The sequence below is a fragment of the Azolla caroliniana genome, unplaced genomic scaffold (genome assembly GCF_043228905.1).
Source record: "Azolla caroliniana isolate FFs.n. ecotype wild unplaced genomic scaffold, voAzoCaro1.0.p SCAF_20, whole genome shotgun sequence".
NCBI lineage: Eukaryota > Viridiplantae > Streptophyta > Polypodiopsida > Salviniales > Salviniaceae > Azolla > Azolla caroliniana.
Genome location: NW_028230455.1, coordinates 12933407 through 12947075, shown reverse-complemented (window position 1 = coordinate 12947075; position 13669 = coordinate 12933407). Strand labels below are relative to the sequence as shown.

General features: G+C 36.2%; 2 protein-coding genes across 2 annotated transcripts; one reads left to right on the top strand and one right to left on the bottom strand.

Annotated features, from left to right (window-relative positions):
- Nucleotides 1-1072: 1072 nt before the first annotated feature.
- On the bottom strand, nt 1073-2196 carry LOC147851098 (thioredoxin-like protein YLS8). Its single transcript, XM_087335393.1, has 2 exons — nt 2018-2196; nt 1073-1587 (listed from the first exon to the last, which is right to left on the bottom strand). Exons 1-2 carry the CDS (start codon nt 2135-2137, stop codon nt 1279-1281), a joined length of 429 nt encoding a protein of 142 aa, XP_087191519.1. The 5' UTR covers nt 2138-2196; the 3' UTR covers nt 1073-1278.
- A 1683-nt stretch (nt 2197-3879) lies between these two features.
- On the top strand, nt 3880-13669 carry LOC147851097 (structural maintenance of chromosomes protein 4-like). The gene is made up of 20 exons (XM_087335658.1): nt 3880-4297; nt 5461-5580; nt 6133-6236; nt 6343-6411; nt 6500-6560; nt 6656-6819; nt 7941-8088; nt 8161-8295; nt 8502-8786; nt 8867-8935; nt 9738-9899; nt 9998-10203; nt 10471-10789; nt 10879-11498; nt 11603-11699; nt 11787-12016; nt 12086-12251; nt 12386-12497; nt 12727-12908; nt 13399-13669. The coding sequence occupies exons 1-20, from the start codon at nt 3989-3991 to the stop codon at nt 13519-13521; spliced, it is 3681 nt and encodes a 1226-aa protein (XP_087191784.1). The 5' UTR covers nt 3880-3988; the 3' UTR covers nt 13522-13669.

Sequence of the window (13669 nt, the reverse complement as noted above, 5' to 3'; positions counted from 1 at the left end):
AGGTGGTTTTTGGTAAGTTGGCCATTAACGTCGAATTGTCAAGAAATTTTGTATCATTGTGAAATTGGGATGAACCATCTATATCAACATTTATTCACATCGTTTATATACAAAGCTAATTTTTTCAAGTTTTGAGAAGCTAAATTCTACTAAATTTAAAAGTGACGGTTCAGTAGTTTTCTGACATTCTATGGCTAAATTTGCAGGTTAGGCTAGGCCACTTATGTTTTCGATCTAACTCTTGATTTACCATGTAATACATGTGACCTGCATTGTTGATCCCCTGAATATCTTTTAAAATTCAAGATCAAAATTTTGCCTCAAAGCATTTAGTTAGATAAATTCATTCTTAAACTATAAAACCTCAAATAAGCAAGACCCAATATACTTTTCAATCCTAGGATGAATGATGTAACACCTTTTCTAAATCATGGATTCATGATGTGAACCCATAAGAAAATTTGAAACTAAGAACAATACTTTGATGCATTACTAGCATATCAATCACAACAAAGTAGTCTTTCTTTGCAGAGAATACACTGATGTTGTGGAGAGCGTTACGGCCAGATAAGAAATGAGATGAAAAGCAAAGGCACTAGTTGAGCAAAGATTTGTGCTTGATAACAGAGGTATTAAGAGGACTGACAATGAAGGTCACTTAACAAATTTAAATATGTCGCCTATCAGTAAACTCGAGGGTTTGAACAAAGATGTAAGTGGCCTAAAAGCTGCAAAATCAGTCAGACTCACAAAACTAGCATAGCTTAACTTTCGCTTATACATAATTACCATGAAATTCTTAAATTTAGCTTTGTTTAGAAACTATGTTCACAAATCTTGATCCATAGTTCATCTTGATTACATAACCATACAAAAACATTTGACACTTTCACCTTAATGTTTGGCTTCGACCAAAATTACATGGCATACTAAATATGAAAGTCATATCTTAGACCACAAAGTGTTCTCTCCTAACCTCTCTTAACAAGAACAAATAGGCAAAGCTCACGATATCTACCAATTACTCGATCTCCACTTTGCTTAAGATTTTCAAACATGGGCAATGAAAATATTGTTAATGATGTAAATAGCACCTCCCATTTAGAGCTTTTTAATAGCAATTACATCTCATATACCATGAAACCTTCATTAAGTAAATAACATATCTTTAAGAAGCTTTCCTTACAATCTACAACACAGTTAAAAGATCGAAAGGTGTTCTTTTACTACTCATTTAATAGGGTCTCAAGTGTATAAATTTCTTTTGATTCATACAGATTAATATCTGTATTTAGTAGAGTAATCTTTAGGAGAGATAACCAAACCTCGTCCTTTCCTCGCACCTCTGTACACAGTTTCCACTATATCAATGAATTCTTGCTTATCCTTCAAGGCCCAGTTGATCTTGTTGTTGTTACCTGTGCCAAGATCGATCATGATATGCTTGTTCCGGAAGAAGAACATGACTGTGCATGGATCATAAAGTTCATACATTGTGTTGAAATCAGGAACTTCAGTAATATCTACAAGGTAGATGACTGCAAAATTCTTGATCGTTTCGGCCACAGATGCAAGAACCTCGTCCATCTATAACAAACAAACAAACAAACAGCAATAATCAGAGCTTCAGAAAAGAACCACTTGCAAAGCAAATGAAACGATCATCAATAATATAGCAAAGGAAAGTGCAATCTTTCAAAGCAATTGAAACTGACAAGTAGCTGAACCATGGATATGGAAACTTGATAGGGAAATCTAGAAGATTATATTTTAGTGAGCGTCAGACCAAATTTCCCGAATCAAAAGAACATTAGTGAGTCCATGACGCCACAACAATGGAGACTTGAGAGGGAAATCTAGCGAGCCCAGCTTTCTGCTAGGTTCGGGACAAGTCTCGCGAAAGCACGAGAAACGACTCCAGAAGCGGACAAGAAACTTCCAAAAACGAATAAGAAACCATGAAAGGAGTACGAAAAGGGAAATCCAGAGATCTTACAGGAGATGAAGATAAGTTTACCTGCATGCAGGTTTCATCCCAGTCGTGGCCGAAACGGATGACCACGGCACGCTCCTCCTCTGCGAGAATGGCCTGATCCACAGCCCAGCCTGAGTGAAGGTGAGGTAGAAGGTAAGACATATCTCTGCGTGTCTCTTCCGCTAACTAAACGAAGCCGAAGAGTGAGAGGAAAAGGCTTCTCTCGATCGATCGCAGGCTCTGCTGTTCTTTTTCTCTGCAGACTGGGGGCGAAGACGAAGAAGAAGACGACGATGGTTATGGAGAATCTCTAAGGGGTACCCCTCCCGAGTTCATTCAAATTTATTATTTCCCCAAATGCCCCTATGATAAGCACACACCTCGTATATGATATGATAAGCACACCACCGCCTCGTATATGATATGATAAGCACTCCACCACCTCGTATATGATATGATAAGCACTCCGCCATCTCGTATATGATAAGCACACCACCACCTCGTATATGATAAGCACGCCACCGCCTCGTATATGATAAGCACACCACCGTCTCGTATATGATAAGCACACCACCGCCTCGTATATGATAAGCACATACCGCCACCTCATGTATGATAACCACAACACCGCCTATTATATGATAACCACACTACCACCTCATGTGTGATAAGCTCAACCACTACTTCTTTATTGGGTGGCATCCACTTGTCGTTGCCCAATGACACATGCTTGTCCATCTCTCGCTAGCTTCGAAACCCCGTCCCTGATGCATCTCTTCTAACTCTACCCGAGAACATACCCCGTGGCTATTATTTAAACAATTCTCACACGACCTTGTTTCTCACAATCGCAGGAGAAACTATGACTCTATGTTTCCAGTGGGTTTGACAATAGGTAGTACAAAATGAATCAATCACTTGTTGAGCGCTATCATCGTAATGACGCATTGATGAATTCAAGTTCGAGATGTGTGCATAGCGTAGCGGTTTTTGCAAGCCTAATGTTGGTGTTGAAAGTGAGATTTAAAACCATAATTTCCCAAAGCAATTTCTTGAACTCTCCAATTTGTAAAGCAACATATCAACATTTCATACTAGTCCAAAGCAATTGAGAATTGTCAAAGTTAAAGATCCTACATTTCAATGAACGAATTCACTAGTTTGTCCGAGCATTAATGAAGACATGCAGACAATCAACACATGTGCTCTAACAAATAGCAAGCATATGCTTACAACACTATACATGAGATTGTTGTAAACATATGCGTCTGAGTGAGTTAGAGATGGTGTTTAAGGGGTTAAACTCAATTTTTAATAGTGATTACTAATCTCTTGTACCATTGCTCCATTCAATGTATTCAATCACTATTATCTTAGTCTGAAACAAGGATTGAATGTACACAATTCTCATCATGGATGGTTGGAGATATTGCAAACATAGTTGGCATTCTAAATTGGCACTAGTGACTACGGTCTTCATTTGGGGGGTTTATCTTTGGGATTAGCATGAAGCAAAGGTGGACTAGCACATAATTAGTGTTTCTACATACAATTAATTAGTTTTAAATGAAGTTTATTATTAGTGTTTTTACATACAATTAATTAGTTTTAAATGAAGTTTGCTATTAGTGATTTTACATACAATTAATTAGTTTTAAATGAAGTTTGTTAGTGTTTTTACATACAATTAGTTTAAAATGAAGTTTGTTATTAGTGTTTTTACATACAATTAGTTTAAAATGAACTTTGTTATTAGTGTTTTAACATACAATTAATTTTAAATTAAGTTTGTTATTAGTGATTTTAAATGCAATTAGTTTACAATTAAGGTTGTTATTTGACAATATATTGGTGTTTTTTACATGCAATTAATTAAACAGTGTTTTCGCTGTGCGATCGAGAGAGAGAGAGCACTACCACCCTCATCAGGAAGATAGATATGGAAGGTTGAAGAAAGAGCCTGTCCTCCTCCATGGCCTGAAGTGCCCCACACTGACTCCTCAGGAGAATAATATGAATGCGGGGGCTGACCAGGAAGGATTATCTTGTAAGCCTTTCCTCCATATCCCGAAGTGCTCCATTCTGACACCCGAGGAGATTAATATGAATGTCGAGGCTGATCACCATGGATTATCATGTAAGCACTCCTTAACGGGAAGAGGAAGTAGCAGAGAATCAGATGAAGTTCCTATGGATATGGCAGCAACGGTGAAAGTGAAGGAGATCTCCATCCGAGGTTTCAAGAGCTTCAAATCGAAATCAAAGATCGGCCCTCTCTCAGACTTCTCCTGCATCGTTGGACCTAATGGTGCTGGCAAGAGTGTATGCATATATATTTATTCATCTTTTCTCATTATTTGTCCAACCAGGAAATGCTCAGTTTTCGGCTGATTTCCACGGATTTTTACGAAGACAATGCTCGTTTTTCTACTTATTTCTATGAGTTTGCGTTATGAAAAGGTCCCATTTTCTACTAATTCCTGTAAATGTGCTTGAAAAAATGAAACCGTTTATAGTTCTTTTAATAAATTGGCTTCTTTCCTTCTAATTTCCATGAATCGGTTACAAGAAAAACTAGCTTGAAGAAAATGTACGGTGTTCTGCTAGCTTCCATGAATGTGCTCCAACTTCACAGTTCTTTCTGGGGGGTATTTGCGTCAAGAAAATGGTTTTAATCTACTGATCTACAAGTCGAATACTTTTGCTGCTTTTCATGGATTTGCTCCGACTAGAAAATGCACAGTTTTCTGCTGATTTCCATTATCTTCAACAAGAAAACACACCGTTTTCTGCTCATTTACACGCACTTTGTTCTTCTTTGACTCGTATTACTCAAGCTGCTTTCTTTCTGAAGGAGTGCTTTTCCGTTTCAAGAAAACGCACTGTTTTAATCTGCTGATTTATACAAGTTTGTTCTGACTCAGCTGGTTTCCATGAATTTACTTCAACTGGAAAATGCACAGTTTTCTGCTGATTTCCGTTTGCTTCAACTAGAAAACACATGCTTTTATGCTAACATATGTAGCAATTCATTCTTCGGCTCTAAATACTAGCTGATTCCTTTCAAAAGCAGCACTATTCTGTTTCAAGAAGTTGCGTTGCTCTCTACTTTTTATTTCCACCATGAATTTGTTTAAGAAAATGTGCAGTTCTCTACTAATTTCTACTCAGTATACAATATTCCTTTGTTTGTCTTTTACCGTCTCTCCTGATTAGGTACAGCTCAGATACTGTTCTCATTATTGCTTCAAGAAAATGCAGAATCTTATGCTTACTAGCCAATGTTTAGATGCTTTCTCAGTTCTTCCTTTCATCCCCGTTTAAACTGATGCTTTTAGAGAAGAACGAACTGGCTTCTGTCCAAATTTCCCTTTGCTTTGAAAAACTGCGCAGTTTTCTGCTTTCTGCTTTCTTCTTTATTCCTTTCTCAACGTAATTTAATCTGGATAACTTTTGAATAAAGTTCTCTTTCCTAATTATTTCAGGTCATTGGGGAAGCCCTCGGCTTTGTTTTTGGAGGTTCTGCAAAAAACCTGAGAACCAAGTCTTTGTTCGGCCTTTTGAATGAAGACATGAGAAACAGTAAGCAGACGTCTGTGGCCAAGGTACTACATACTCTCTCTCTCTCTCCCCGTCTGTATGTAAAACAAACAATAATTTCGTACAAAAATCCCAGTCACTTTCATTGCAATATTTGGAAGTAACCTATTGGAACACATTTTCATCGCAATATTTGGAAGTAACTTATCTATGGCCTTATATTTCACACTCTCATGTCTCTTTCTTTCAATTCTAACAACTGCTATATGACCAGTACAAACTACTAAATGATTCTACATAGAATAAGCAATGATTTTGTGTCAAAATCACACGTAGGAGTCAATATTCATCATGGTAATTCTTTCGTCGTGCAACGTACGTATCTGAATGTGTCCAGTTTAAGCATAGTACACACAGCAAAAAAACTTTTCCATTTCCTGTGAATTCTGTTGGTTCCATCAAAGATGTACGAGAAAACTGTAAAATTGATTCATGGTCAGTATAAATGAATCAAAGCTGTTGTGTAAACACATTATACCTGCTATTTCTATGCATCAACAACAGTACTGTATTGAACTTCACGGGAATGGAAAGTAAACTTCACGTTTTTTTGGAAGGTTACAGTGACATTAGAAGCCATTGGCAGACATTCTATTAGAGTGTCGAGAGTTATTAGTGGATCTACCAGCAATTATTTTTTAAACTCAGAAGGGGGAAAGAGGTGAATTAGTAATAAGTAAAAGATTTTAAAACCTTTAATTTTCAATCGGCTCTTGTAAAATCTTTTGTCTGACAGATTTTTTCGTCCCCATTGAATTTTGATTCAGACAGCTCTCCTTTCTAGAGCTGAAAGAAGAACTATCAAAATTTGGTATTTCTGCAGATATTACAGAGAGGTATGAGAAAACATATACATACCATTGGAAAATTCTTAAAGCTTGAATTCATGTTGTGCGGATTCTATTCCTAACCGTTTTACATCAGATTTATAATTATGCAAAGTAGACATGCGGTCAAAGCAAAGCAGCCATCTGAATTGTGTGAGGTGATTCCTTAAAAATTGTGGCTATTGAATTGATTTTGTGTTTTCCGGCAATATGGTGTTTGATTCTAATGGTTAGATCACTTCCCTTTTCCCAGTATCTAGAAGTTATATTTGGATCAGCTCATTTCAAAGAACTGGTCAAAGAAATAGATGCAGAGATATCTGAGAAGTTCATTGAAAGCCGTTCCCTGCAAGAAAAACTTCTTGAGGTACAATCAAGGATAGAAGTGCTTCAACCTGAAGTTAAGAATTGGCAGAGGTAAATGAAGGGTATTTGCAGATAAATTGTCTCAGTTCAATCATTACTCTATTGCTATTCTTATTTCGAGATGCTTTCTTTATGACGTAATCATCCTGAAATGGAAACCTGAAGAATTCTGGAATAACACCTTCACAATATTGGTATCTCCCATTACGACGCATATAGTCGATGTATCATAAATTCAGAATGCTAAGTTCTCTAAAAGTCACGTCCGACGAGGTTTTAGTAGCTTTACCATTATCCCACACTGATCTGCTAATTGAATAAATCTAATTGTATTATTTTTGGCAGAGATACTAAAACTTTGAAAACGTGAAACTTCATCAATATTAAGGATTTTTCAAAACATCAACCAGCTAAAAAGCTCACTTTTATAGGTGAAACACCACGTATTTTAAGTTTATGTTTTTTCTAAATCCCAGTAGGACATGGCTCTAAGATCACAAGGCATTGTCATGCATGCATTTGAGCATGTTAACATATAAAGGATTGGGAACCGTTCTTATTAATTTTGCAAGATATGCTCCTAATGATGAAGGCGTGGAGTTACTTAACTGAAGATCCTTTCTTCTTGTGGATTTGGTATGTTATTGTATTGTCTCACAGAAATATGTGAGCATGTAGACATATAATGGAGTCAAAACTGTTCTTATTAGTTTTGCAAGGTGTGCTCCAAATGATGAAGACGGCATGGAGTGACCTAACTAAAGATCCATTCATCCTGTGGATTGGATATGTTGTACGTGTAGTCTCACAGAAATATGTGAGCATGTTGACATATGCAGGAGTTCGAACCGTTCTTATTAGTTTTGTAAGATATGCTCCTTATGATGAAGAAGCCGTGGAGTGACCTAACTTAAGTTCCATTCATCATGTGGATTTGATATGTATGTAGTGTGTGCAGTCTCACAGAAATATGCACTACATTCAAAAATAAAATTGTTTCAAACAAAGTGTGTGTGCCATCAGGTCAGAAACATACCCTTCATTTTTCTTGGTTGTCTGTAAATTGTTGGGATTTGCATCAACGAAGTTTACCAATAGCGACTAGGTTATGGCACATCCTCTATTAATAAGCGAATCAAGTCTGGTTAATTAACACTTTCTTTCTGTTACAGTTTCAATAGCAAATGGCACGACTTCCAATTGAGGAAGATCACTTATTTGAAATTCCAAGAGAATTCATTGAGATATAAGCTGCAACAGAATGTAGCTCAGAAGGACATTGCGTATGCAGAAGTATGCAAGATCAAGGAAAAACGTCATGTATCCTCGGATTGCAATTTTAATTTAGCCTCTATTTTTGGGAAATCATTGTTGCCCTTCATTGGAAGGTAGGCTTTACAAGAGCTGCTGATATCAGGGAATTCACAGATTGCTGATTTAAATTATCTATTGGTACAAAGACAAAAGGAGGTAGAAGGTGTTGAGAAACATGTTGCTGAAGTACGGAAGGAACAATTAAAAGAAAAGGTTTGGCTCTTCATAATTATCTTCCTACTTTAGACACTTAATATTGCCTTAGTACATTGTTTGCATTGATAATCTGTCATTTAGACTGTTGACAGTATGGCCTAATATTGCTGTCTTTTGTTAAACAGGCATGTTGTTTTCTTTTCAGTAAAAATCTTGTGTCAGGGTAGAGGATTATATGATAATTTAATAGAGGAACTTTGCAGGTACGTCTCAGTGCTGCAAAAAAAGATGCTGAAATTGAAGAAAATGAATATTTGCTCATGCATAACCAGCGACATGCAATGGATAATGAACTCGCATCTCTCTCTAAGATTCTTGATAACATCAAGGAGAAAAAGAAAACACTGGAACAACAAAGAAAAGAGCTGGCAAAAAAGAAACCGAGATTATTCCAAAGTCTTGATGGAATTATGAACCATAATCATGACTTGATATCTGCTACTGAAGATGCTGAGGATGAATCATCTCAGGAAATCTCAAAGATTCATGTAAGCTTTGAAAAAGGTATGAATCTCTTACAATTATAAGATCTATGCTCATGCTGAGTTACTCTTGTTTACTTTATTAGGAAGCTTTGTCTGACATCAGAGAAGAGATAAAAAATGATTCCATTATAGCATCCAAAATTAAAGAAGAGGTATCTTTTATTGCTGTTTCTCCAGTCTTATGGCATGTTATCTAAATTTAGGTATTTTTGGGATCCTTAAGAAATTTCAGAATTAAATGTTATTCCATATCTAAATTGGTAGGGGTTTTGTTACTTGTTCTTATGCCTATGCTACAATTTGCTTTCTTTAACTCTGAATTCTGATGTCTCCTATTGTTGTACCTAGTAAATTAACTTAGTAGACGCTATTTGACCCCCTTTTCTATCAACTTATTTCATTATTTAACTTTCTCATGAAAAACAATCATATATTACAGTCACTGCCTTAGTCTGCTCTAAGTTCTCATTCTGCTAGGTTCATTGGTACACATTCATCTTGGAAGGTTGTCACTGGCACTCACTGCTGAAATATTTCGTTTGTCATTACGACTGCAGCGATATAATACTGAGAACTGAGTTTTAAATACAAAGGTTTTCATGATTTTATCTCTTCTGTTTATTTGCTGTCATTTTTTTAAACTTCTTTTTACATTCATATCTAAGCATTTTGATTATATTTGAATTCCAATGTGACTGTTTAAAGCTTGGCAGCAAGAATTGACTTCTAATGGAAAATTTCCATGGTTTTCACACGAGTTTTTATTTATCTCTCAGAAATTTCTTTCTATGTTCACGTTGAAATATTACAGCCCAAGTATTTTACCATGCAATATCTAAGACCTTTTCCTAAACATGTTGAACATGATCTGCATTTTTCGTTTTAATTATTCATATATTTGTTCAGAAACGTTTCGTTGCAATGTAAACTTAGTGTCCTCTGATATCCTCCCAGATTCATTCAATAGAAAAACGCTGTGTTGAAATGACCGAAAAGAAAAAGAAACAAGAAGAAGATATTGCAGTTCTTCAGGAAGTGTTGCGAGCAACAATTTCCGAGTCCACAAAGGTCTCCACCAGAATTGTCAATCTTAAAGAATCATTGAAAAGGGATGAGGTAAACCGGATGCATTGATATTAATTTCACAGCGTAGGTACCTGATACATTGATGGCCAATAGCTTTCTATTTTTGTCTTTTGAAACAATTATTCTAGCTAGAACTCTTTAAACTGAGGAAGGAAATCGAAAACTCTCACAATAAACTAAGCAGAGTCTCAAGGGTGGATAAAGCTTTGGAAGTACTCAGGGTGAAGTTGAAAGAGAAATTCCATGGTCGTTTGATAGACCTTGCAAAGGTTGAGGACAACATGAAGCAGGCAGCTAATTCTGTTATGAGCCATTTGATAAACACATCAATGACGTAGGTGACCTATATTTGTCTATCTATCTCTGTGGCTTGAGCATTGTCGCAATAAAAGGAATATATAATCAAACTGAATTAATATTGCTGTATATCCATAAATTTTATGTTGTATTTCAAGGATCCATCTCAATTCTATGGCTGTAAGATGTGGGTGTTACACTACTGAGAATGACCCCATATTATGCAAGTTCAATAACATTGCACGTTTTTCCTTTCATTTCTGCAAGATCAAATCAATAATGTTTGTTTACGTTCATAATCCAGGTTTGTAACTGAAGATCGCAAAACTGCAGATGAAGTGATCCATCATTTTCAGTCTCAGCGGATTGGTGTCGTGACTTGCGAAATCCTTTCAGAGGCACATGGGTTCTATAAACAGTCCGATGATATGTCAGATCTTAGGCAAGAGCAATCAGTGATGGAGTACCTTCAGTGTGCACATGTCTATAAACCAATTTTCTGGAAGTACACCAAAAATTGGATTATTTTAAAGGATCGGGATGCAGCAATTTCGTATTTTAGAAAGAAAACCAATGTTTTTCAGAGAAATGTAGTGACTCTTAAGGGGGACATTTTTAAACATGTATGTAATAACATCACATTCCTATCCTCTATTTGACACAGAAAATAATCAAATTATGGGTATTCATGATTTCAAATGCATGATTTCAGGATGGGGAGGTTGTTGCTGCAATTAAGAACCAGATTAATTACTCATTACAAGGTTGCAAAAATCCTAGTCTAGAATCTTCTATGGTCAACCATGAGGATGAATTGAACATTGTCATGGCAAGACAAAAAGTGTGCAAGGAAGAACTTGTGAACTACGAGATTAAGATCAATACACTAAAATCAAAAGAGAGGGAGCTTCAAAAAGAATTGCAGAAGCTTGATGGAAGCAAAAGTGATCATTTGAGTTTGCTGAGTTCACTATTAGAGGAGAAGAAGGAGATGTTATTCATCATGAATGCTAAAGCAAAAAAACAGCATGATAAGGAAGCACAGCTTCATGGTGTGATGATGGATCTTGAGTACTCCACGACTCATAACGTATTACCTGAGATGCAAGTATGGAGAAGAAATGTTAATGTTTTGGATGAAGAAATTAAAAAATGTGAGTTGGAAGCTCAACAGACTCAATTCTGCATGAACAAATTGTCGAAGAAAGTAAAAAAAGAACAAAGCTTATCTGTGGAACTTGCCAACAAGAAGACAGTTCTAGCAGAACTAAAAATAAGACATTCGCAATTAACAGTAAAACTAGAGCAGAAAAGAATTCAAAGCAATGAAATGTATGGATTCCTTTTCTGATCGGTGATTGTCTTACTATTAAATAACAAGCACATTACTCTTGGCATGCTGATTGGAATACTGAAATCTCCTATGACATCTGCAGGACAGCTGAAGTTGAGATTATTTCTCAAAAAATACGAGAACTAAACGAGGAAGCATATAAGCATAAGACTGAAATAACAGCTCTATTGAAAGAAGAAGTTTGTTTTTGTTCTAGAATCATTGTGCAACAGTTTTGATACATCATTTTCTTTCTAGATGAAGAGAGGATTAACATGCTTTTCCAGGTCAAGATCCAGAAACGGCTTGAAAATATATCTGAGTCAACATCTGAATTGAGAGACAGACTTAACAAAATTGTTCATGAATTGGATGAGGGCTCTGAGGAAAGTCAGGTGAAAAGGATTTACCACGATTTCAAATTCTCCAGTGAGGGGAATCAATTTGGGGGGAAGGACGAAGATTTAGAAGGTGTAACTCTGGCTGAAGAAGAATTGTCTCTAAAGCGACTTCATAGGTGAAACGCCCTATTTTGTCTATTAGCTCACTTATACAACTAAACAATGTGGAGTGTTACCTTTGACAGTTCAATTGATCCAAGAACACTGGATGAGGATCTTAACTGTAGGAAAGTCGAGTCCCATCTTCTAAAGGAAACTGAGAAAATTGAGGAACTCTTGAACTCTATGAAATTGAGAAAAGAAGCACTTGAAAATGAACGATTTGAAATCTTTAGGGTGTCAATAAGAAAGGTTTGTCCTCTGTTTCTTTCCTTGTTATGTTTATTTCATATCCATTTCGCATAGAATCACTGTGTTTATTTAACTATCTTTACCATGCAAATGCAATTGATCAGATGATAACATTTCTTCTGTTCTTGTTTTAGGTAAATGTCGACCTCACACGTATTTATGGTGAACTCACAAAGCATGGGGATGCTTATCTATCATTCACTGAAGAGAAAAGACTTCTTTTCACTGAAGGTGTGAATTTCCAAGGTAATTACAATACTAGTATATTTCCTTACTGCTTCAATGGATTTGGTTGCTTTATAGGAGACATTATGCACTTACTGTTGATGCCCTATTTACACATTTTTCCTAAATATGAAAATAGGGAAAACACCTAAATAGCCTTAGGGATTGTTTATTTGCCAAACTATCCATAAGTGTTATAGCAATTACCAGAATACCCCTCTCAAAAATAGTACTTTTTGCTTGTAAATAGTGCGGCCAGGTCGGCATAAATGGTGTAGTTTCAGCTCTTTATCTGGAGGCCAACAATCATTGGCCGCTCTTGCTCTGTCCTTCAGTCTGCAGCTGCAGTTCCCTTCACCATTTTACTTCTTTGATGAGATTGATGCTGCTTTGGACACCAAGAATGCTCAACTAGTAGCCGACTATGTCAAGGTGGACTCTGTTAATTCTGAGATTTTCTATTTCAAATCTTATCATTTACCATACGTTTCATAGTTTTTTCTTTATTTCCCCGATTGCCGTAGTGTTTCTGCAATACTTCTAAATGCGCTTTGTCTAACCTGAAGAAGATTTTGGAGCAATTATATTGGTTAATCCATCCCCCTTGTTCTCAATTATGTATTCTTTGAAAAATTGTATCATCAAATTCATCTCTTTCAGCAGTTGACCAACGTTGTTTGGAGAAATTCTATTTAAACTAAAGAAAACCTGAGGATTACCTCAGAGTTTCCATAGTTCTTCAATTTCTTCGTTGGCATTCTATGCATGAATGTCTGCTAGCTCGTCATTACTTGTTACTAGAAGATAATTTCTTCTAAAGCTAATGAATTTTCTACTAATAAATTTATTTTTTAGTGTTTCCTTTTATTTGGCATAAATCTATCTTAATGTGCACTGTGAAAGTTGTTTTCTTTTGGCACAGAAGCAAGGTCAAGCCCAGTATATCATAGTTTCTCATCGGCCACAACTATATGAACAAGCAACGACCATGGTTGGAATATTTCACTGTTGTGGGAGCTCAATGTCGATCACAGCTGAGGTCTAGATTTCTCCTTTACTCAATGGTAAGTCACATTTTAAACAATGTCGATAATCCACTTTGAACAAGCCAGCACATTTTGGCAGTATGGGATTTGAATGTTGACTTACAAACTAATGATTGGCAATGGAAGAATCATATAATTGGATTTAGA

Coding starts and splice junctions, on each gene's coding strand:
- LOC147851098 (XM_087335393.1), bottom strand. CDS start 2,137: ATGTCTTACCTTCTACCTCACCTTCACTCAGGCTGGGCTGTGGATCAG. Junction 1,588..2,017: donor GGGATGAAACCTGCATGCAG/GTAAACTTATCT, acceptor TGTTTGTTATAG/ATGGACGAGGTTCTTGCATC.
- LOC147851097 (XM_087335658.1), top strand. CDS start 3,989: ATGAATGCGGGGGCTGACCAGGAAGGATTATCTTGTAAGCCTTTCCTC. Junction 8,787..8,866: donor AGGAAATCTCAAAGATTCAT/GTAAGCTTTGAA, acceptor TTACTTTATTAG/GAAGCTTTGTCTGACATCAG. Junction 12,498..12,726: donor TGAAGGTGTGAATTTCCAAG/GTAATTACAATA, acceptor GCTTGTAAATAG/TGCGGCCAGGTCGGCATAAA.